Consider the following 21850-nt stretch of genomic DNA (forward strand, 5'->3'; position numbering starts at 1 on the left):
TGGCCGCCCCCCCGCCCCCATTTTTTCTTACCCCAGCCCCGCCTCAACTCCGCCCCTTCACCAAATCCCCAGCCCTGCCTCCTCCCCCCCAGGGTCTCAAGCCTAGGAGGGAGGGAGGGAGAGGGAGAAGCAGCGCGTGCACCGCGGCCACTCGGGGTCTCCCCCTCCCTCCCAGGCTCTCAAACCTGGGAGGGAGGGGGAGATCCCAAGCAGCCGCGGCGCCTGAATCAGCTGTTTCGTGCGCCGCGGCCGCTCGGGATCTCCCCCTCCCTCCCGGGTTTGAGAGCCTGGGAGGGAGGGCGCGCAGTGGCGTGGGAGCGGTAGCAGCGGAGGTGAGTTAGGGCGGCCGGGGCACATTTTTAGGGGCGGCATGGCCTGCGCCAGAATGCCGCCCCTAAAAATGTGCCGCCCCAAGCACCAGCTTGTTTTACTGGTGCCTAGAGCCGGCCCTGCCAAGCACCAACAGAAAATGAAAGTATTAAGTCATCCAATTGCTAGTTATTTTTTCTCCCACATCTTTATAAAAAAAATACAGATTCATGCCAATCTTTTAAACGGCAGACTAGAAGTTGCATTAAACATACATTTCTGAAAATATTACAGGAAAACTCATAGAGTTGTAATGTCTATAATCTACAGCATTTTGTGTAAAAATGACATATAAAAGCCTATTTAAATTACTTCAAACTCTGGGACGTGTCTTCATGAAGGATGCAAATAAAAGTCATGATCGTCCTTTTTTCCTACAAAAAAAAACAACAACAAACATATAACAATATGAACTCTGCAAGAAGGCAAAAGCTCATAGTCTTTGTAGGAGGCATAGGGGTTAACTACATTTTGTCTACCACTGATGCAACCAGCATGCTGTAAAAGAAATATATTCACATACAACGCTGCAGTTGGATATAAATTCCCTAGCAAGCACCACAAGGCATCCATCCAAACCCCACAATCTAGACTAGGTGCTAGGAAGATGCCAATTTTTCAGACTTTAGGAGGTGTACACATGCGGTTGTAGTGACTGCCATGGGTTAATAGAAGCAAACAAGCCTGCATTCTCTCTGCCCAAAGGCCTGGGGTGTTCAGGATGGAGGGAACAGAAGCTCGCCTCCAAGCTGGAGCATACCAGCACAGCCATTGTGCAGCTGTTGCTTCAACTCCTCACAATCTTTTAAGGGAAGCAGGTCAATAGAGCCTCACCCTTGCCAGACCCTTTTCTGCTATCATGGATATAGCGTTGCAGTGTGCATGTGGCACAGACTACCTGTCCCTTGCTGCTTAGTGGCACTGAACTAGTTCCACTGCCTTTTATATCATGCATGCCTCATGGGTTGGGGACGGCCAGAGAATGAATCTTGCCCCTTAGCACATGTGATGGGAAACTCCACAGGCCCATGCCATTCTGCCTCCAAGTGCTCCTCGCAGTACCTTGTGGGTGCTTGGCTTTCGCAGCATTCACTACAGGATGCTGCAGAGGAGTTATAATGCCTTGTTCTGGCTTCTGGAATGCTGTAATTAGGTTGTGTACTTTCCGGAACAATCTTCTGTGGACCCCAGGTGCAGTCTGTAAAGTGAGAGACCAACAAATTACCCAAACAACAAGCTACAGGGGAACACCTCTACCTAGCTGCCCGGGAGGTGTTATAGAACAGCATTATTTTCACACATGTAAAAACCTCAGCAAGAAGTGAAGTCCATTCCCAGCGCCACCTTAGATTTGTTGGAGCTGTCCTCTCTCCTCTCCCTTTCCCAGGAGCATAGCCAGCCAGTTGAAATGTGTGTTTTGGTACTAGCACCGCTTGTTCTCCACACTGCACCCCCACTGGTTCTACTACTGCCACACTCTCACAGAGCAGCCATGCAGATCGGATGCATCCCTAACGTACCTCCAGTCACGTCAGTGGGTATACAGTGAGACGACCCAATATGTTCACTAAACTGGCCACTGCAGTTAGACAGAGCTATCTGTTAATAACCGTCCTGAAGACTAAAGCCTTGGCAGTCAATACAGATGAGATCCTGCAGTGCTTATTGGGCAAATCGCCCACTGATGTCAATTAAAATTTTGCTGAATGAAAAACTGCAGGAACAGACTAAGAAATGTTGATTTTTAAAAAATCCTGGGAGTATCATAGTGATTCCTGATACAGCTGTGAGGAGTTATATTGTACAGGAAGAATGAAAGGAAATGGCTAACTATGATGACATGAGACAAGGACAGCAAGTAAGTGTAGCCCTCAGTCTAGCAAGGTCATTGTGATCCTGGTTTCACACTGTGAAAGTGAAGCGACTGCAGCACCATCAGGCTCTCTTCTGATGGTTCCTGCAATTGGTGATGTGGTGGTAGAGAAAGGGGGAGAGTTTGGGGGGGGGGAGGGGTCTGTTCTACACTCAAGATAAGAACACAGCTGCCATTGAAGTATTGCTACAGTCAGGACAATGACTCTAAAACAATACTGTGTGGGGAATTCCACATTTATCCTCTGTCAATGACTTCCTTGTCAAATTTGCTCACTTTACCAAGCAAAAGACCATGAAGAAAATTGACCTCCTGCTGTAATGCGAGCACCACCTGGGGGTCAGGAAAAATATACGCCTCTTTCGTGTCTTCAGCAGCAATCCCACTTACACAGACAACGCGCCAGTGCTACTGGGAGAAGTTTCATCACGCTGAGAGCGCACATCAGCCCTCTCGTCGGCCACCTCTGAGTCCTGCTAGTGATCCGCTTTTAGTCTACAGCTCATTAATCTAGTTTCCCAGGCTCTTAAAAGCATCACCATGGGCAGTCAGCATACCATGATGTTCATTAAGTCATTGACAGAGCATGCCAATCTATGGTTCCAGCTCACGGGTAAGGTGCTCCAGAGGAAGACCTAGCGCCCATGATGATGTTCCTGTTACTGTAAATATTAACATGGATCCAGCCTGCTTATAAAAGTTTTATGGAGTGTTTGGTTCCCGTTTGCACCTGTTAACTAGTCACATCTCTCATTTCTTTGTACCAAGGGGCTCTGTAAACTGTTACCTAGTTTTATTGAAATCACTTTGTCTATCCTTCTCAATTAAGCTTTGCAGATGCCCATCACTGTGTATCTCTATCTTCAAGGGCCTTTACTAGACATCTAAAGCAACATCCCTTCTGCCACCTTGGCTGGGCCTGAAGACTCTCCTCACCCAGCCTCTTGGGGGAAAGCAGCTGTGGTACTCGCCCCTTATACTCCCATGGAGGTGGGGTGGAAGGACAGGGCAGCACAGAAAGGTACTCAGCACCAGCAAGCGTAATCCTGTTCCTATAAACCAGAGCGAAATCCTTGCTCCACTGAACATAATGGGAGGTTTGCTACTGACTTCGTGGGGGTTCAGCATCAGTATTTTCAAATTGTCTCTTGTGAAGCTTTGCGCTTGGTTCTTTCAAAAATAAACCAACCTCAGCAAGAGAGAGGAGAAGGGAGGCAGCTGATAGGAGGGGAGGGGCAAATGCTGTTGTGAGTAAGACAAATTTGGTGAGCTGTGACTGAGGGCAAAGTTTAGCCTGCCACGTCTACTTAGCACCCATTTCCCTAATGATGTGAGGGGCCCCCCGAGGATCTCCAGTTGCCAGAGAGGAGGATCTAACACCATGAGCTTTCTTCCTCACTGCTGCTGCTGGAGGAGCGTGCTCTCTGGTGCTGCCTTGATGTCTCCCTTTCTACTACCACAGAGAGATGAAGTTAGCCAGTGAATTGCTTAATCCCGTCTTCAAATGAAGGCTTTGCTTTGCCTGTGCTCCAGCCTGACCCTGCCAAAAATGTATTGGTGCTGTCCATCCTACTGCAGCGTGCACTGCGCCACCACGTCCCTCAGCAATTTCTGTTCTTTCACCCATGAGCTCCAACAGCTTATGAAAGTACCAGTTTCCCAGAATGAGGTAAATTCTGCCTTGGCATAGATCCCATCCCCCCCGAGGCGAGTGGATTTGTACATGAGGTAAATCAGGCCAAAATCTGGCTTATTGAATTTTCTCTTACAGCCTCAGATTTGGGGCTTAGCAAGTCTCCCTGTTTTGGAACAAATAGCTATTTGCTCACGCGCTGTATTTCAGGTCCAATACTAGGGCCTTCCCCTACGCCCCACCACAAGCAAAACGCCCACTTAAGCCAATGCAAGAATGCAGAGTCAAGACCCTGTAGTTAAAGACAGATGGAACATGGGGCTCTTTTTAGCTCTTTGCAGTGATGAGAGAGACTTTTTTTTTTTTAAACAGGAATGGGTGTGAAGCACATTCAGCTCCAGGGTTCGATCCTAACTGACATCAGAATCTGGTCCAGGTGTTTCCAGTACAGTGCAACATATTCTGCTCTAATTTTGCCAGCAGAATTAAGCCCGTTAAGTTATATTTTAATGTTTGTAAATCAATGTTCATTAATGTGCAAACTGAAAGCTAATTATGAATTAATATGCTGCCTACATCCAAAGAACAAGAACTTCCGAAAATAAATAAGGATTAGTATTCACGTGAACCTAAATTATGCCATGAACTTAAATCACTGTTATTATTGCACCTACTGCTACACCAGTCCAGAGTTTCCTCACAACACAAGTGAAGATAAATGTCATATCAAATCTCAGCTATCATATATGTGCCTTGTGCTATGGATAAATACAATCTGTCAAGAAATTAAGTTAAAAACATTGTAAATCACAGGGAATTGCTTTGAATATTCTGGTATTAATGGCATGTTTGGCAGAGGAGAAATTAATATTGACTGTGCCTGTCAAAATATGAAAACACAATATTTCTGCCATTTAAAATGCTGCAAAATAGCGCACTGGTGAATTCTGTAACCGCTGAACTGTAACAGAATGAATTTGTGCATTCAAAATGGTCAGACCTGGCACCAGTGATGGGCTCACTTGAGACTGATTAAATTACATGAGACTCAGATATTGCAGAAAGGTGAATAATCCGGATCTATTTCTTGAAATCAATACCTACACTCAATTGTGGGAACTTTTAGAAGAGAAGGAGCAATACGTACCTCGGCACTCCAGGAACCTGTATCTGTCTTGGACACTCTGTAGGTATAAACATAACCCTTATATCTGTGAAAGAATCAACATGTATTTATTAGTCATGTCTATTGTCAGGTTTAGTATGCAGTTGCTCTGGAATTAGTTCATTTGATAAACTCCTTTCCTTAGCAATGAATTAGTCGATGTAGCCTATATTTAGAAATGCAAATTTTGGACCCAGATCAGCAAGCTAGATTTGAATCCCCAGAATTGTACAGTATTAGGACTTGGAGGAGGGGGGGGCATTGTTTGATCCATCTCTGTCTGTGAGATCTACAGTTGCTCCATATTAGACAATGAAACCTGCGTGAATGTTTTAACTTTCCATCAGTGACCTTTTACATGCTTATTTATATATCGGACACACTTCCTGTGGAATAAGAACACAACAGGTATCATTAGTAGATGACGGTTCTGCTAAGTGATTTTTTTTTTTAAACTGCAAATGTTCCCAGATGCTATGCAATGGACGTATTTTATTTAGAAATCTAAAATGACATTATCAAAGCAAATTAGAGTTTGTCTAGCTAATGCATTCCTAACCCTCATAGCTCTGCCTTTGCACTTCAATCCTGGATTGCCCCAAGGTCATTAATAGTCTGCTGGAAACACTGATCACTTTATGAGATCCTGAAATCTTCCATTTATCTTAAACACACAGTTTCCATTCAGTTGATGTCTGAAAATAGACATCAACTCGAGTCAATCGTGCTAGAAGGAGCCCAGTACTTTACATATACACCAAGATTCAAAGATGTGACGTAAAAGCAGAGTGACTGATGTTAGTGACACGCTACATGTGTAAACTACTTTCTGTGCAAAGTTAAAGTAAGTGGTAACAGATCAGACCAGTAGAGTTTTACACCCATTTTGCAAAGGTGGAGATGACTACACAAGATGCAGGGCAATGGAGAATCAGGCCCAATGCATTCAGAAAATGAAATAAGTTTACAATAATCTGGCATTTCCACCAAGACATTATGCATTATTCAATATTTCAGCATTAGCCATTTTTCAGAGAGCAGGTACATATTACATCTTTCCAATTATACACAATATCACAGTAGTGATTACAAAATAATAGAAGTAATAAATGAACACATTTGCTTATGCACCGTATCACATGTCACTGCAACTCAATCACTTATTTCTGAAAAGCCATTTTGATAACCTCAGAAATGTTCCTAGCTATCGGAACTCATTTACCAACATAGGAAGTCATTAACAGCTGTCACAATGTTTTTAATTCACAAAGTGGGTGCAAAGTGCTACTGTTTTGATTTGTCCGCATTACTACCCCTTGGACTGTCACGTTGCACGGCTGTGAATGCACACACACGGTACAATGCAGTGGCACATCAGATCCATTGGGCCAGATCATTTGGTGGTGCAGACTGGTGAAGCTACACTGACGTCAATGGCATTGAAGATGAGGATCTGGCTTGTTGTTTCTATGCTGAATTACATGTTGAGCAACACCTTTCTCTAGCTCGTCCCAGACACCAGCTCTCAGTCAAGGGCTTTAGCTCAGCTAAATGAATTACAGCACTTTTGATACCTGTTTTCTTAACGAATATGATCTTATCGTAAAACTTTCTGTTAAACAGCAGGAACTTCATTACCACTTTAAAGCACATTCTACCTTCAGTTTGCCCACAACCTGATTTTCATGAGCTGAGTTCCCCCTCACCATTGCATGGCAGAGCCCCCAGATGTTTTAAACAAAGGTTCATGATTTAACGTGTCTCACATTAATGTTTAGGGTCGTGCAGACAGGCTGTTTGTTTTTAAAGTTGTGGGTGTGTAGCGCAGCTCCCATCCACTCTCACCTTTCCCCTCCCACGCAGCTAGGGACCCCATGCCAGTAAAACCAGATATAACGTACACAGAGGCAGTCTATTAGCACGCTGAATGAGGTGTTTCCCCAGTAGCACCATTAGCTGTCAGCTCAATTTTCTCTCTCTAAATCAGCTCAAACTGGAACTACTCTTAGTTTGACAGGACGGGCTCAGGCATAGCCTGTCTCTCACACAGTGCATCCTTGTGGGTAAATGAACTGCATGCCATCAGATCAAAACCTACACTCTTGGCTCAGGGCTAGGGCAAATCCCTGATATATGCTGGAGGGAGGACAATGATAAGGGAGAGAGCTAGCACCTGGGGTTCTCTCATGGAGCTGCCTCCCAATTTTTCCCTTTGGGGTGGTGGTTGACCCCCCACGTCCCATAGATGAGTCAGGAAAAGGACACTCCACATGGGGTTCCTATGCTCTGGCCTTGCTCTGGGGACCTCTGCAACTCTGCCCCAGCTCCCTGACGGGACAGCACCAACAGAACTTAGCTGTCAGGGATGCCTCAGCCAGCAGATGGCTCCCCTGTACAAAAAGCATTTTCTGCAGGGTTGGCGTGGGAGACCATGTGAACCCGTCTAGCCAGGCCCTCAGCCTGCCCCTCTCCTCGCTCTAAAATGGCCCAAATGAAAAGCCCAGGTCCGAACAGCCCTGAAGTTTAGGCGACGTGAAATCTGGATCCACATTGCCGCACTCTCAACAAAATGATGAACGGAGCATTGACTGTTGCACTCAGTGGGCCGGATTCGCCCCTGCAATGCCCCAGTTTTACGCTGGTGAAACGTCATGGAATGAAGCATGGAGCGGCACCAAGGCCTCCACAGAGTCACTTGCCCAGCTTCTTGATCAGAGACAAAAGACGTTATAACTCCTAATTGCTCAGGAGATGCTTAGAAAATAACTCTGGGTAAAAGTACCATGCTGGATATTGCTTATAGAAGAGGAGCTCGCTAGTTAACATCCCATCTCACATTAAATAAATTTTAAATCTATTGAAGAAAAGGTCTCGTTGAACAGTTTCTACTTTGGTACCATAACTAGGAAAACTCTGTCAAGGGGAAAGCATAGTAAAGTTTCCACTCCAGGAACTATACTTTGCTTTAGACGATGGGTTTTTTCCCTTTATAGAGTATTCCACCCAAAGAGCTGCAAATGCCTCTCACACAGATGATACACTGAGACAACATCTGCCTACATAGCCTCCTCCCCTCCTCCCTTTTCAGCTGTGTTCAAACGTGTTACAGCCACATTTACTTTAACAGGTGAATAATTACAATCTTCTGCACTGTTGAAATAACTGGAGGCTACTCGCCATTTGCTGCAATTTATAATTTAACCATGACATTTTAACAGCACAGTATGTTTTGAAATAATTGCCACATATTTTGTACCTTGGTTGGGAAATTTTATTCAACTAATGTTTATTCATTTTTAGGCCCAAAACTGAACTGAAAAGTGGGAAGTCAGCAATAAATAACATTAAATGCTATCTCCTTAAATATAGCTCTTTCCGGAATTATTGGAGTTTGCAGTATCAGTTCCTATGAATTGGCAGCCTACCTAGCCATTAACACACCACCTTGGAATTTAATCCATAACCTCTGAGTTAGGCCAAGCTGATAGTGCTACATATAGCTAAGCTTGCCCACCCTGCCCACCGTAAAGCCCTGTTTTCAGTCGCTTATGACTTCCCCAGATTTTAACCATTCAAACTGATTTTCCATGTTGGGCATCTGCCTCAAGCTAAATTTTTTGCGGACATTTTTGCCAAAAAAAGGTTCCGCTATTTCTGAGACTGCTAGCAGGGAAAAATACATTGTTTGGGCCAGGTTCAAAAAATTCTTATTTTATTATATGTTAAGCGACTCGAGTGCCTCCATACATTGAATTTGACAGGAGGACTGGCTTTGTTTCAAGCATGTGCCTTTTGCTGGCCCCAGGAGAAACCACCTAAATTTGGCCAAGTTATAAGCCTTTGAAAAATTGCAATTCACACATGCTCAATAGAGACTTGTTAGTTTGGCTGCTAAATTCTCACAATTCCATATACAGTGCGCATTCTCTATCTTGGGGATACAGGGCTGAGCAGGCTTTTTGCTGCATTTGCTGCTCTCAGCTGCTGTGGTCTGTGTGATGCTGAACACCGAAACTAAGAGGCAGGAGACTGTCTCTCCTGTAACCACAGTGCTGCCCCTGCTAGGACCCAGGCAGCAGGGAAGAGGATGCTGTCTGATTGCAATGAGGAAGGAACAAGAGCCAGATGGAGAAGATGGTGGAGGAGTAGACAGACGAGCCTGTGGGAGGGGAGACTAAGACTGGGAGATGATGGGGGTAGCCTGGACCTGGGCGTAGACAGGGGTTGGGGGAAAACCAGGCTTAGGAGCAGATGCAGGTGTGAGGGGAAGATGGATTGGCAAGGCAAGGAAACTGGGAGCTGAGGTCAGAGGAAACAGGAGCAGGGGAAGACTGGGATGAGGTGACAGGGGAAAGAGACATGACTGGGATAGGAACAGAAGGGGTCAGGCTTGTGGGGAACTAGGCAGAAGGTGCTGTGACCTCTAGGCCATACTCCCTTCAGAACATAGACTAGAACCCAAGATTTCTCTGCTCTTGGCAAATATCTGTGAAGCCCACTGGCAAAGAGTGTGGCTATAGTGCTGGTCCATATAGACAATGACAACCTACTACAGCTACCAGCTAATCCATTAGCTCAGGTGCCAGAAGTCTGTGTGGTGGATCTAAGGATTCCCTCCTGCTGATGACCCATGTGAGTGTCGTATGGTGCCACATGATGGATTTTTTTTTTACGTTTGCTTTTTTAAAAAACCTAGAAAATTTCACACACAAAAAACACCTATGTCAAACGAACATTGACGTTGCAAATTCAAGCACTCAAAAGTTAGGCAATGCCAGAATTAAGGCCGTTTGTGCGATTTTAATTCGGCCCCTCTCTGTGTATTATGATTAAGGCTATGGTTTTGGCACAGAGGTCAGGGTGTTCACAATAATTGTGAATTTTAATAAAATCTGCGGCCATCACAGCAGTGGCACCTGTGGGCCCAGCTCCTCACTCCAGGTGTAGCAACCTGGCTCACATGGTTGCAATGCTGCGTAGGTATGGAGATGGAGGGGACAGATGTGTGGAGCGCACTCAGCTGCAAATGAAGTCAACGGAAGCTGTGCTATAAACATATAAAGTCCAATATAATGCTAAATACCCTGAAAAATCTGAGCTGAGGTATCTCAAATTGGGTATCAAAAGCTAGTGGATACTTTTGGCCTTAATGTTTTTGTGCCTCAAATCCCCATTTGCAAAATAGGGATAATACCATCCCCCCATTTCACTTGTGTGTGCTGAAGATGAATTAATTAATACATGTGATGGACTCAGATAATATAATGATGAGTGGCATTGAAAAGCCCATGTTCAAATTAGTAAGTCTGTCTTCAGAGCAAAGTTTGAATAGCGTGCAATAAATAAGGCCTGGGGCCAAACCCTGAACCGTGAAGAGAAAATAAAATATTGAATAGCTGCTGATTCAATGAGCATTGCCCAGCCTGTGCAATGAATTAGGCAGGAGTACTGTGGAAAAATTTGTGAGCATGTAATTAAAGACACTGTCATAATGGATATGCACAAGGTTGTATGGACAAACTTATGCGTTCTTGACTTTGCATCCTTAGCATTGTTTAAGGATGTAATGAGTTGTATGTCTGTAAGTGGGTTAACTGGGAGTAATTTACTCATGGGGAGAAGGAGGTGTAAGTTAAATTAGGGGGAAGGCCTACATTAGATTATATTTTTAGCCTCCTTCCTGGAAGTTGCTTTTACTGGTTGACCATTCTCTCTTCTGGCCCCTTGACTTGTGCGTTACGCCAGTTTAGACTCTCTAACCCAGTCTTACTGACATAATTTACACCACCTTGCACATAACCTCTAACTTGATTCTGTACCTTCAACTCAGTGTAACATATAGCATTGCCAGACGTCCAGTTTTCGACCAGAACACCCAGTAGAAAAGGGACCCTGGTGGCTCCAGTTGGCACTGCTGACTGGCCATTAAAAGTCCAGTCATCGGCGCAGCAGGGGCCCAGGGCTATGGCAGGCTCCCTGCCTGCCCTAGGTCCGCATAGCTCCAGGAAGCAGCCACCAGGTCCTTGCGGTCTCAAGGCGCATGGGTGGCCTAGGAGGCTCCATGCACTGCCCCCACACCCAGCATCAGCTCCACAGTTCCCATTGGCCAGGAACCATGACCAATGGGAGCTGCGGGGGCAGCGCCTGCGGGCGCAGGGGCAGCACACAGAGCCTCTTGCAGGGACCTGGCAGCCATTTCTTGGGAGCCGTGGTAAGTGCTACTGGTACCCTACACCCCACACCCCCGCAACACCCCAACCCCCTGCCCCCTCTGCACCCCAAACCCCTCATCCCTGGCTGCACCCCAGAGCCCACACCCCCAGCTGGAGTCCTCACCCCATCCTGCACTCTGAACCCCTCGGCCCCTGCCCAGAGCCCCCTCCTGCACCCCAAACTGCTCACCCCCAGCCCGACCCCAGAGCCTGTACCTCCAGTCCTCACCCTCGCACACACGCCCCAACCCCCTGCCCCAGCCCAGAGCCCTCTTCTGCACCTTGAACCCCTCAATTCTGGCCCTACCCGGAGCCTACACCCCCAGCCCAGAGTCCATACTTCCCCACATATCCAACCCTCTGCCCCAGACTGAAGTCCTCTCCTGCACCCCAAACCCCTCATCCCCGACTCCACCCCAGAGCCCTCACTCTCCTCCCACACCCCAACCCCGTGCCCCATCTCGGTGTGAGTGAGTGAAGGTGGGGGAGAGCAAGCGATAGAGGGTGGGGAGATGGGGAAAGTGGGGGCAGGGCCTCAGAGAAGGGGTGGGGCAGGGGCAGGGCCTCAGGCAAAGATGTTCGGTTTTGTGCGATTAGAAAGTTGGCAACCCTAGTAACATACCATAACATGGGGTCATAATAGGGCTGTCAATTAATCACAGTTAACTCACGCAATTAACTCAAAAAAATTAATTGCGATTAATTTCACTATTAAACTATAGCATACCATGCTTCCATGCTGATCACGCTTGTTAAAAAAAAAATGCATAAATTAAATTTGTGACTGAACTCCTTGGGGGAGAATTGTATGCCTCCTGCTCTATTTTACCCACATTCTGCCATATAGTTCACGTTATAGCAGTCTCGGATGATGACCCAGCAGGTTGTTCATTTTAAGAACACTTTCACTGCAACTTTGACAAAATGCGAAGAAGATTCCAATGTGAAATTTCTAAAGATAGCTACAGCACTCGACCCAAGATTTAAGAATCTGAAGTGCCTTCCAAACTCTGAGAGGGATGAGGTGTGAAGCATGCTTTCAGAAGTCTTAAAAGAGCAACACTCTGATGTGGAAACTACAGAACCCGAACCACCAAAAAAAGAAAATCAACCTTCTGCTAGTGGCATCTGACTCAGATGATGAAAATGAACATGCATCGGTCTGCCCTTCTTTGGATCGTTATCGAGCAGAACCTGTCATCAGCATGGACCTATGTCCTCTGGAAGCATAAAGGGACATATGAATCTTTAGCGCGTCTGGCATGTAAATATCTTGCGACGCTGGCTACCACAGTGCTATGCAAACACCTGTTCTCACTTTCAGGTGACATTGTAAACTAGAAGCGGGCAGAATTATATTCTGCAAATGTAAACAAACTTGTTTGTCTGAGGGATTGGCTGAACAAGAAGTAAGACTGATTAGAGTTGTAGGTTCTAAAGTTTTACATTGTTTTATTTTTGAAAGTAGTTATTTTTTGTACATAATGCTACTTTTGTAAGATCAATTTTCATGATAAAGAGATTGCACTACAATACTTGTATTGGGTGAATTAAAAAATACTATTTCTTTTGTTTTTTACAGTGCAAATGTTTGTAATAAAAAATTAATATAAAATAAGCACTGTACACTTCGTATTCTGTGTTGTAATTAAAATCAATATATTTGAAAATGTAGAAAACATCCAAAAATATTTAAATAAATGGTATTCTATTATTGTTTAACAGTGCGATTAATCACAATTAATTTTTTTAATTGTGAGATTAATGGCGAGTAATTTTTTTTAATCGCTTGACAGCCCCAGATCATAACTGAACTGTATGTTCTCCTTTTCTGGTCTGTAACCAGCTTAGGTCTGAGCAAGTCACATCTTGGCAAAAAAAATTGGAGATCCTCTGACTTTACAATTTTCTCTGCGGGATCTTGAGTCCCTCACACCATCTGAACACTCTTTAACTGAAGGCAGCATCCCTGTGACCATTGGTTTGTCATACTTTTTTCTGACTCCAGAGCATGCATCTTAAATCTATCTGGCCCAGCCTCTGTTGCACCATTAACTAGAAAGTAGAGATTGGCCCAAACCAAAACCTTGAATATGAACTTCTTCAAATTTGGGAAATAGAGTCAGATCCAAATCTATGGGTTTGGTTCAGAGTCAGATCGAAAAACTAAAAGGGAACCAACTTTCTGATTCTGGCTTTTGAGCAGCCAAAATCTCACAAAACAGCATTTCTTTTGAGATTTTATCCCAAGAAGGCGGAAATCTCGCAACAATGGATGATTCAGTGGATTTATTTTAGTGTGGGCCAGACTTCTGAGAATTGTGATGGACGCATTTGTGTTAGTGTCACTACTATTATAACAGCATTATTACATTTGTAGGTGTCTGTTTTTCTGCTTGATGTAGCTGCGTTTTAAATGTTCTGTTCAGATGCAGCCTGTTACAGAGGAGAAATTATCCACGTTTTCTCAAGTACTCTTCACTTTTGTTGTTTCTCGTTGAAGAAAATGGAAAATTCTTACTAACTAATCCCAAACCCTACCAGTGATTCCGCCTCAATCATGAACCTCCAAAGTCTAGACTAGACCTAATCTGGATCTTAACTTCACTTTCTCAGCTACTCTCTCTTCTCCTGCTTTGTATTGCATGGTCATTGTTACAGTTGAGCAGGAACCGGAATTTCCATTTCCCATGAATTTCTGCTATTCTGAAATTTGGTTTTGCTACAAATGAGAAAAAGTGTCTAATTTTTCTGCAAAATTAAATTTTTGGGAAAAAAATTCATTTTGGATCAATTGAAATATTTTGTTTCAATGAAATTGTTGTTTTTTTATTTTAAATATTAATATAAAATACATTTCTCAATGGAAATGTGTTTTGCAATTAAAAATTTAAACATTCCATACCAAAAGTGAGAGAATGGAATGTTTGGACAATATCAAACTGTTTCATTTCGATATTTTTCATGAAATTTCACTAAGATCAACAGATTCCCAAGAAAAATTTCAACTTCAGTGAAACAACATTTTCTAACAGAATTGCTGTCAGAAAATTTTCTACTAGCTCTCATAATTATCCAGGGCTCAGAATGCCTGTGTCTTATCAGAATGATCACAAAAATATTTCAATTATATAAAATCCATCAAAAACTTATTCTTGACAATGATGATCTTCATTCCAATGAGTTGGGAAGGTTGGTAAATTCTACTGAAGTGAATATTTCCATGTACAGTGAAGAATTTTCTTATACAAGAAAATGGTGAATGCTATTTACAATGCTAACCTTGAATGGAAACGCTTCATTGCCAAGACATTTTTGTTCTGTTACATTTTAAAATAGGATGATTATTATGTGCATTGCTATAATAAATACAATTGCTATGCAATTTCCGTCAAAAATATTAAATGGAAAATAAAAGAAATGCAACGTTAAGGCTGACTCATGATCCTGAATCCAATACAGTAAGCACATCAGCTATGCGTGGTGAGGTGGAAAGTTTTGGCACAGTGACTGAACTTAAATATTCCAAGATTCTATGGTTATGATGATGGAACAAATAGAGAAAATTAAAGCTGATTAGATAGGAGTCTGTCCTGTTGCCATTATCAGTGCTTCAAGAGTTCCAAACAGTTTTATACTCTAGTTGCTAATTATGCCCTAAAGGTTTAATGCAGTATAGTACATGAATGGTTGACTTCAGAGAAATCATTTGAAAGCACACTATAAAAGTGATGTCGTATTTAGCTTAAGCTGCCATTCTAATCGATATTTAGAGGATTGAAACAACTACTGACATTCGAGACATCCCCCTACAAATTTTGAGCTCCCAAATACATGTACGAGTATAATTAGCATTGGCTTTACCAATTTACACATGCAGCTACTTGTCTTTGCACAGGCATATACGTATCTGGAATGGTGAAGGGAGCATCTGCACCCACAGGTATAGTCACAAATTTTGCAGGCCCAGTTTAAAAAATAAGCCCATTCTTGTGTCTTGCATTCCCCATTGACTTCATTAGGAGCAATGTGTGCAGATAGTCTCTATGTCTGTTAAAAAATGTCAAACAGGATACTTAGACAGGAATCCAAGACGTCTGTGAACAGAACATGTTGCTAGCAAAGAAAGAACTTCATAAGAAAAAAATCAAGACCCAATAATAAAATCTTGTAACATTGTATGCAGTATCCAACTGGTTACGCAATGGAACCGTTTCTTTAAAAAAATCATTCATAAACATCCTAATTTTGAAGAACAGCAAGAAACGTTTCAAAAGCTCATTAATTGAAACCTTTGCGCGCCTGGGCTAGCCTAGTTGAATCATGCAGCCGTACACCCACTCTTGCAGTAATCAACATTATTTGTTTAATAATGTTATTAAAGAAGTCACTGTAGGCAGGCCCCGGAGGAGCACTTCATTTTAAAATGTTGCAGAAAATTGCAGGGAGCATCTGTATTTACAGGAGCTACGGGAGACCCCAATGCAAACCAAAACCTACTTATTGCTGTATGAACTATTTCCCTTCATCATTGTGGTCTTAAAATATCGATGAAAGAAAGTGTGTCTTTGTGATTTGCCACAGCCACACAAAAAACGTTCTCTCTTTGAAGGCTTGTGGGCTCTCGTCTGCATGCAGTGACTTAGGGCACTTCAGTCTGGGCTTGAACTGAAGGGGAACTGGAAGAAAGCAGCAAAACAAACCAATGGTACTTTTGGGGAACAGAACAGTGGGAAAGAAAAGCTTCCTTGATAAAAGTTTATCAAACAGGGTCCTGACTATCAAAGCCGTTCCAGTTATCTAAGGGTTTTAGCCTGCCACCAATAACCATGGTATCTGAGCACCTTCCATGTAAATTCAATGGCAATAGCAAAATCCTTTATGAATTGTGTGGAGTCTGATTCTTCCCACTTTCCAAGGTCATTACTCTGCTTAGGGTCAGGTTTTTATTTTAATTAGGAGGCAATTGAGACTGGCCACAGCTTTATTATATTCAAAGTCAGCCAAAGTGTTTAGGAAGGGAAAATGGCATAAGGAACATTTGAACCTTTTTGAAAGGATTCTAAAGCCTTTGGGGTCATGCTAAGATCATTGCACTCCCAAAACTGGCTTTACATGGGCAGCGGTAAGCGCAAGATCGGCCAAGCATGTTTATTAGAGTTGGCTACAATATTTTCGTCAAAACATTTTTCAGTGACAAATGGCTTTTTGAGGCAATTTTTTTGTTTGGATCAAAATTTTCTGTTTTTTTCAACAACAACAAAAAAACCCCAAAAACCTGATTTTTCCCTCCCCCCCCTCCACCCCCCCCCCCTGCTGTAATCAGTGGAAGGGGGGAAGAGAGAGAGAAAGGGAAAGACTGAAAATTTTGCAAATCAATTTTGTTGCTTTCATTTCATCAGAAAAAATTATCACTAGAAAACCTTTTCAGTTCATTTGAAATTTCTCACAGAAAATATATATTTTGGGGGGTTGGCTCCAATATGTAGGATAACATCTCTTTGTTCACTTACAGGCTTTGCTTCACCATTTCAGAAATCATTTCATAGTGACTGAATCCGTACACTAAGCTGTACACATTCTACCTAAACGCTCTCTAGGTATTCCTAGAGTAACCATCATCAGAGTTTCTGAGTGCCGATTAAAAGTTTTTTTGTTAAAACCGTTATTATTAATTGTTCTTAATTGCATAATGCCAACACTGTTCTCTGTGCTTTACAAGGAGGTATGAAAACACGATCACAGCCCCAAAACTTAATACAGAAATACATTCCATAGTTTACTAATGGTTTGGGGTTGGTTTGTTTTTCTGTAGTGATGAATCCCAAAGTCTACACACACCTCTTTTTGGTTTTGCCAAGGCTTTATAGCATGTATTGTTGTCGCTCTGGTCCTATGCGCTGGTCCTCCCTGTATATTTGCCAGTCTAGGATTTGTTCTTTTTTTGCTACAGCAAGCGTCTTCATCCCACAATGAGTTAGTCTCTGGTTCATTGTCTGCTTTCTCTCCCCTTCTGTGCAGAGCTGCTCCGCTATTTTAAGTTTTTTGCCTGCTATAGTGGTCTATTGCATACACTTATCTAAATTACCATCACATTGGTAGATCATTCTGTAATTTCTTTGCATCATCCACTCAGAGCACTGTTTCCTAGTTTATCCTCTGAGACACTAATTCCTGTACAATCTACTTCTTGCTCCACATTCATTATTGAAATACTGTATTAAATAGTTATGAACCCAGTGCTCATCTCTGTGATTCTGCCACCAGATTTCCATCCACATCAGATCATAGTTATCTAGACAATATTGTTCTAGCTGCTCAGGTAGATATCTCCACTAGACAGTGTCAAAAGTTTTCCTAAGTACTTATATTATGGATTATAAAAGCTTTACTTATCTATAGTCTACAAGTAAGTATTTTTTTAATCTCACCCTTTGCTCATGCAAATGTATCCCTAAATGCAAACTCTGTGGTTCGCAAATTTTGCAGGCACAATTAGGAGGTTCTTTTATTGTTTATTGCATTCCCATTTGTCTTCAGAACCTATGAGCCTCATATTTAACTGTCCTAATCTATTCTTTAAAAACCTGACCTTCCTATCATTCATATAAACAAACTGCCTTTCATACCACCAGAAACTCCTATAGATTATTTGCAGCTCCATGTCCTTGCTATATGTCCAAGTATCGAACGTAGACTAATTAGACTGATTTCCTGGATTCCCGCTTTATTTTTCATAAAGCTGGATAATATTGTACATGACTCTCCAATCACTGCTACCCCTCACCTGTTCTGGATGACCCTACAAATGCTAAGTAGCTGTTTCACCATTTCCTCTGATAGTTCTTTAAGAACACTTGGGCTTTTATTATTTATTAGATGGCTCTTTTCAGTAGAGTCTTATCACCGCTTTTCAGATCTACCCCAAATCTGCATTAGCTTTTAACTCAATACACTTCTTAATCCCCTATTTTTTTGTCGTCTTGTTAAAGCCTGAGGTTAGATATTAGGTGTGTCATCCCACTTGGAATTCTTTCATCTTTGGTTTTCCTTCTCATTTAGTAGGGCAAGGCAGGACGATTCTTTATGATTAAGGCACAACAGGAGATATAAAAAGGGAACTGGGTTGTATTTACAGTTCTGCTATAGCCTTCTTATGTAGCTTGGAGCACTTCTTATGTGGCTCTAAGCCTCAGTTTGCCCATCTGTAAAATGATAATAATACTCACATCCTTCACAGTTTAAAAGTCAAGGCTAAATCAAGTGATGCTGACAAGCACATTCAGACCTTTGGTGGAAAGCGTGATATAAATATTATTTTAGACGTAGTAATACTCTCACTATCTTATCCTTTCTACATGGACAAAGGCCTCCTCTTATTTCTTTCAGCTAATAATCATTTGCTTTGTCTCCGTAATTTCTGATATTAACATATCTTGTTGCTACCCCTTCAGTTCTTTAAAGTTCTCTTGGTACAGACCCGTTGGCCATGCTTTGTTCGTTTATCGTGCATGCACAACGCTAATGCCTAGGATTCTTCATCCTTTCTGTCCTCCTTTGCTAAAAGAACTCACACTTCTGTCATTCAAATACCCCATAAATATTAAGCCCTTTGTCAGCTCATACCCATTTCAGAAGCAACTCATCAGTACCTTCTCTCCACATTGGTGGCCTATGACAGACACCTCGTAAGAATTCCTCCCCTTACCCCAACTCTAGAATCCTAACTGATAAATTGTCACCATTTTCTTTATTATCTATTTGTATTTCATGCACTTTAAAAGTAGTTTATTCAGAAATCAGCAGCAATACTCCCAGTGTGCAGGGCAATATTCAGCTGTAGTAAGGGGCTGGCAGAATCAGGCCCTGAAATGTTGGCAACCGCTCACTTTCAATATATGAATGAAAAGCATCAATATTCCTCCATACCAGACCACAGGGGAAAGGAGGGTTTGGGCCATACTGCTGTTGAGTGTATTAAACAGGAAGACAGACAACAGGGAAAACCAAAGGAATTATTCAGCATGAACAAGAAGCACATGCAATTTACAATCCAAACTGCATGGCTTAAGCTGTTATATCCTCCTTCCTGCTCTCCACCCCATCATTGCACTCTTTGTCTTTGCTCACTGTTTTGTGACCCATTTAAGAGTAAGCGAACCATGGCAGGAACCTGTCCTTTCCTATTTCTGCAAAGGGCCAAGAACCCCTTACACACTGCCATGCCTGAAGTCAATGTTAAAAGCTAACTCCCCACAGTGCTTTGGACACAGAAGTATTTGCACATTCTGCCAGAAGATGACCATTCTAACTGGCAAATGTAATGTGCGGCAGAATACATGCTGTGAACCCAGAAGTTGGAGGTCGACATCCCTGTGGAAAGCCACAGGATCACCGAATTGGCTGCCCAACAAAAGGTCTCCATGCTGCTGATCCTTCACCCATAAGACCCACTTGCAGCTGCATTCTAAGTGGCAGCTTGGCTCCCCAAGACTTAGACATACACCGGGTAAGGGGTGTTGCTGCCCTAGACCTGAGACTCCCTTGGTTCTCTGTACTCACAGCACACACAGGCAATACACTCCTGGGACGCTCTCACTGTCTCGCAGTAAATAGCTGCCATCCATCCCCGTAGCCAGCAGCAGCTTCTCCCCAGTCTCCCGGCTGATGTTCCCATGATAAACGTCCATAGAATCCATTTTCTGAAGGTGAACTGAGTGGAGCCTGATAGAACCCAGCTAGACAGAGGTGACTGGTGTTAGTGACTGTTACACAGCTCAATGCTGTCACCCGCCTGCTATCCAGCTGCTCACTCAATGGTTGATGTAAACAGGATGTGTTCCCACCTAGAGCTTCTCTAAAGACATTTCATACTGACAGCCAGAGCTATAAGGCATATATGACATTTGACAGCACTCATATGACTCGTAGCTTTCAAGATAGATGTTAATAACAAGTACATGAAGCCCACAATCTCCTTAACAAAATGCTGCCCTCCCCACAAACCAGAATCCACAAGCTATGGTTAGGCTGAGAACCAAATTTGTAGCACCATGTCAGACAAGGGTCTGTTAGTATTTTCAGCAGAATTTTTGTCTTTTAAGGATTTAAAATGTTGGAAAGTTGGAACAAGTAAGGGTCAGACCTGTCCTCAATTGTCTAATCTAGGGCCCCGTGGTACAAGCATAGAGATGTGTTATCAAATGAGCAGAAACCTGAAGTTATGGCAAGGCAATCTAGCAACAAAGGCCATTGTATGTTTTGCATGTGGTAGCAAAGACTTTAAGGATAAAGAGGTTAAAACAAAGTATATGAATCACAAAGTGAAGGGATTGAACCTCTAAATACATGTATTTCCATAGGGTTGAGCAGAAATGCTGAGTGATTTGCAAGTCACTGTAAGAACCAAAGCATATCACCTGACTCTTAATCCACTCCGAATCTATCAGTCACCAATGCCTCTCGGGCAAGTAACTTCAGTTCTCCAGGCCCCTTTACTCCAGCTCAGCCTCCATTAAGTGACCCCATGTGGCATACTCCCAGCATAGAGTGGTTCCCCGGGTGGTAGAGTGCTAACAGAATGGCTCTGCTCCCCCTCTCCATGCAGCCCTAGGCATAGGAACATGCCCAGGGGAGGTGTATTTGGAAGGAAATGGGTCTGACCAGAGTGATCCGCACTCCAGCGCTCTGGGACCATACAGCAGCCCACAGGAGGCCATTCAAAGCCCTGGCCCGGCCCAGAAGTCAGGATGTGCTAAAGTGGCTGAAAGCTACTCTGAGCCCACCCAGAGATGCACCTTCTGCAAGGAGTAGCTGAGAAGCAGGGCTGCTGTCTCGCTTTGTACAGCTCTTACTGAAAGTGCTGTGAACCGCTTCAACTGCAGCCCATCTCTAATAAATAAATATTAGCTGGGAGCAAGACACTATTGTGATGAGAGCACTAGAAATGGAACTAGGAATGGTAGGAAAAGGGGCTAACCGATTTTGCATCCTTATTCATTGTGGATTATTCTGGGGGTGCAAGATCAGGGACACCAAATTGTCAAAAATGTCTGTGAACATTTTTTTCCATTAGTGGCACCTGCCTCTAGCTCATTACAGCAAAGGCGTGCAGCTTTTCATCTGCTTTTCTTTCTTTCAAAACTAAAGTTGAAAACTTAATTCACCAAATGCCACTTTTAAAGAGCATTCCTATGAAGAGCTGAGTGCCTCCTCCCTTAACAGCTATGCCAGGCTTTGGTAGATTGCTGGCACTCAGCACTTTGCAGGATCAAACCCCAAAAGAGTATTATAGCTCACTTTAAACCCATGGAAATCAAGCATTTGAGCGTTCAGGCTGAAAATGTGTCATTTCAAGCCATTGGGCTTCGGCATTGCAGGTGATTATTTTTGTGTAGTTGCATGGTATGTGAATGCTCATAATGTCAGAGGTGCTAACTATTTCCACTTCAAGGCAGATGATACATTATTCCTAAAGCTTTGGTAGATTAAGCTGGTGGCGCTCAGAGTAGTATATTTCAGAAACTGCATTTGACATTTGGAAACATTTTTCCTTCAGCTGTTCAAAAACAAGGTTGTCCTTCTTGTAGCTGTGAACT

General features: G+C 43.1%; 1 protein-coding gene across 2 annotated transcripts; it reads right to left on the reverse strand.

Annotated features, from left to right (window-relative positions):
- Positions 1-292: 292 nt before the first annotated feature.
- SH2D1A (SH2 domain containing 1A) lies at positions 293-20124 on the reverse strand. Of its 2 annotated transcripts, XM_005307435.4 has the most exons (4): positions 19815-20124; positions 5023-5086; positions 1432-1567; positions 293-743 (listed from the first exon to the last, which is right to left on the reverse strand). In XM_005307435.4, exons 1-4 carry the CDS (start codon positions 19949-19951, stop codon positions 703-705), a joined length of 378 nt encoding a protein of 125 aa, XP_005307492.1. In that variant the 5' UTR covers positions 19952-20124; the 3' UTR covers positions 293-702. The 2 variants fall into 2 exon arrangements, with proteins under 2 accessions (XP_005307492.1, XP_008171289.2); XM_008173067.3 differs by lacking the exon at positions 293-743 and having other exon boundaries at positions 758-1567.
- Positions 20125-21850: the final 1726 nt, after the last annotated feature.

This window comes from Chrysemys picta, chromosome 9, assembly GCF_011386835.1.
Source record: "Chrysemys picta bellii isolate R12L10 chromosome 9, ASM1138683v2, whole genome shotgun sequence".
NCBI lineage: Eukaryota > Metazoa > Chordata > Testudines > Emydidae > Chrysemys > Chrysemys picta.

Bases quoted from the DNA above. Each gene is read 5' to 3' on its own strand.
- SH2D1A (XM_008173067.3), bottom strand. From the start codon at position 19,951: ATGGATTCTATGGACGTTTATCATGGGAACATCAGCCGGGAGACTGGG. The intron at 5,087-19,814 runs GTGAGTACAGAG...ATTCTTTCACAG, and splicing joins GTGTATTGCCTGTGTGTGCT to ATATAAGGGTTATGTTTATA. The intron at 1,568-5,022 runs GTACGTATTGCT...CTCACTTTACAG, and splicing joins CAGGTTCCTGGAGTGCCGAG to ACTGCACCTGGGGTCCACAG.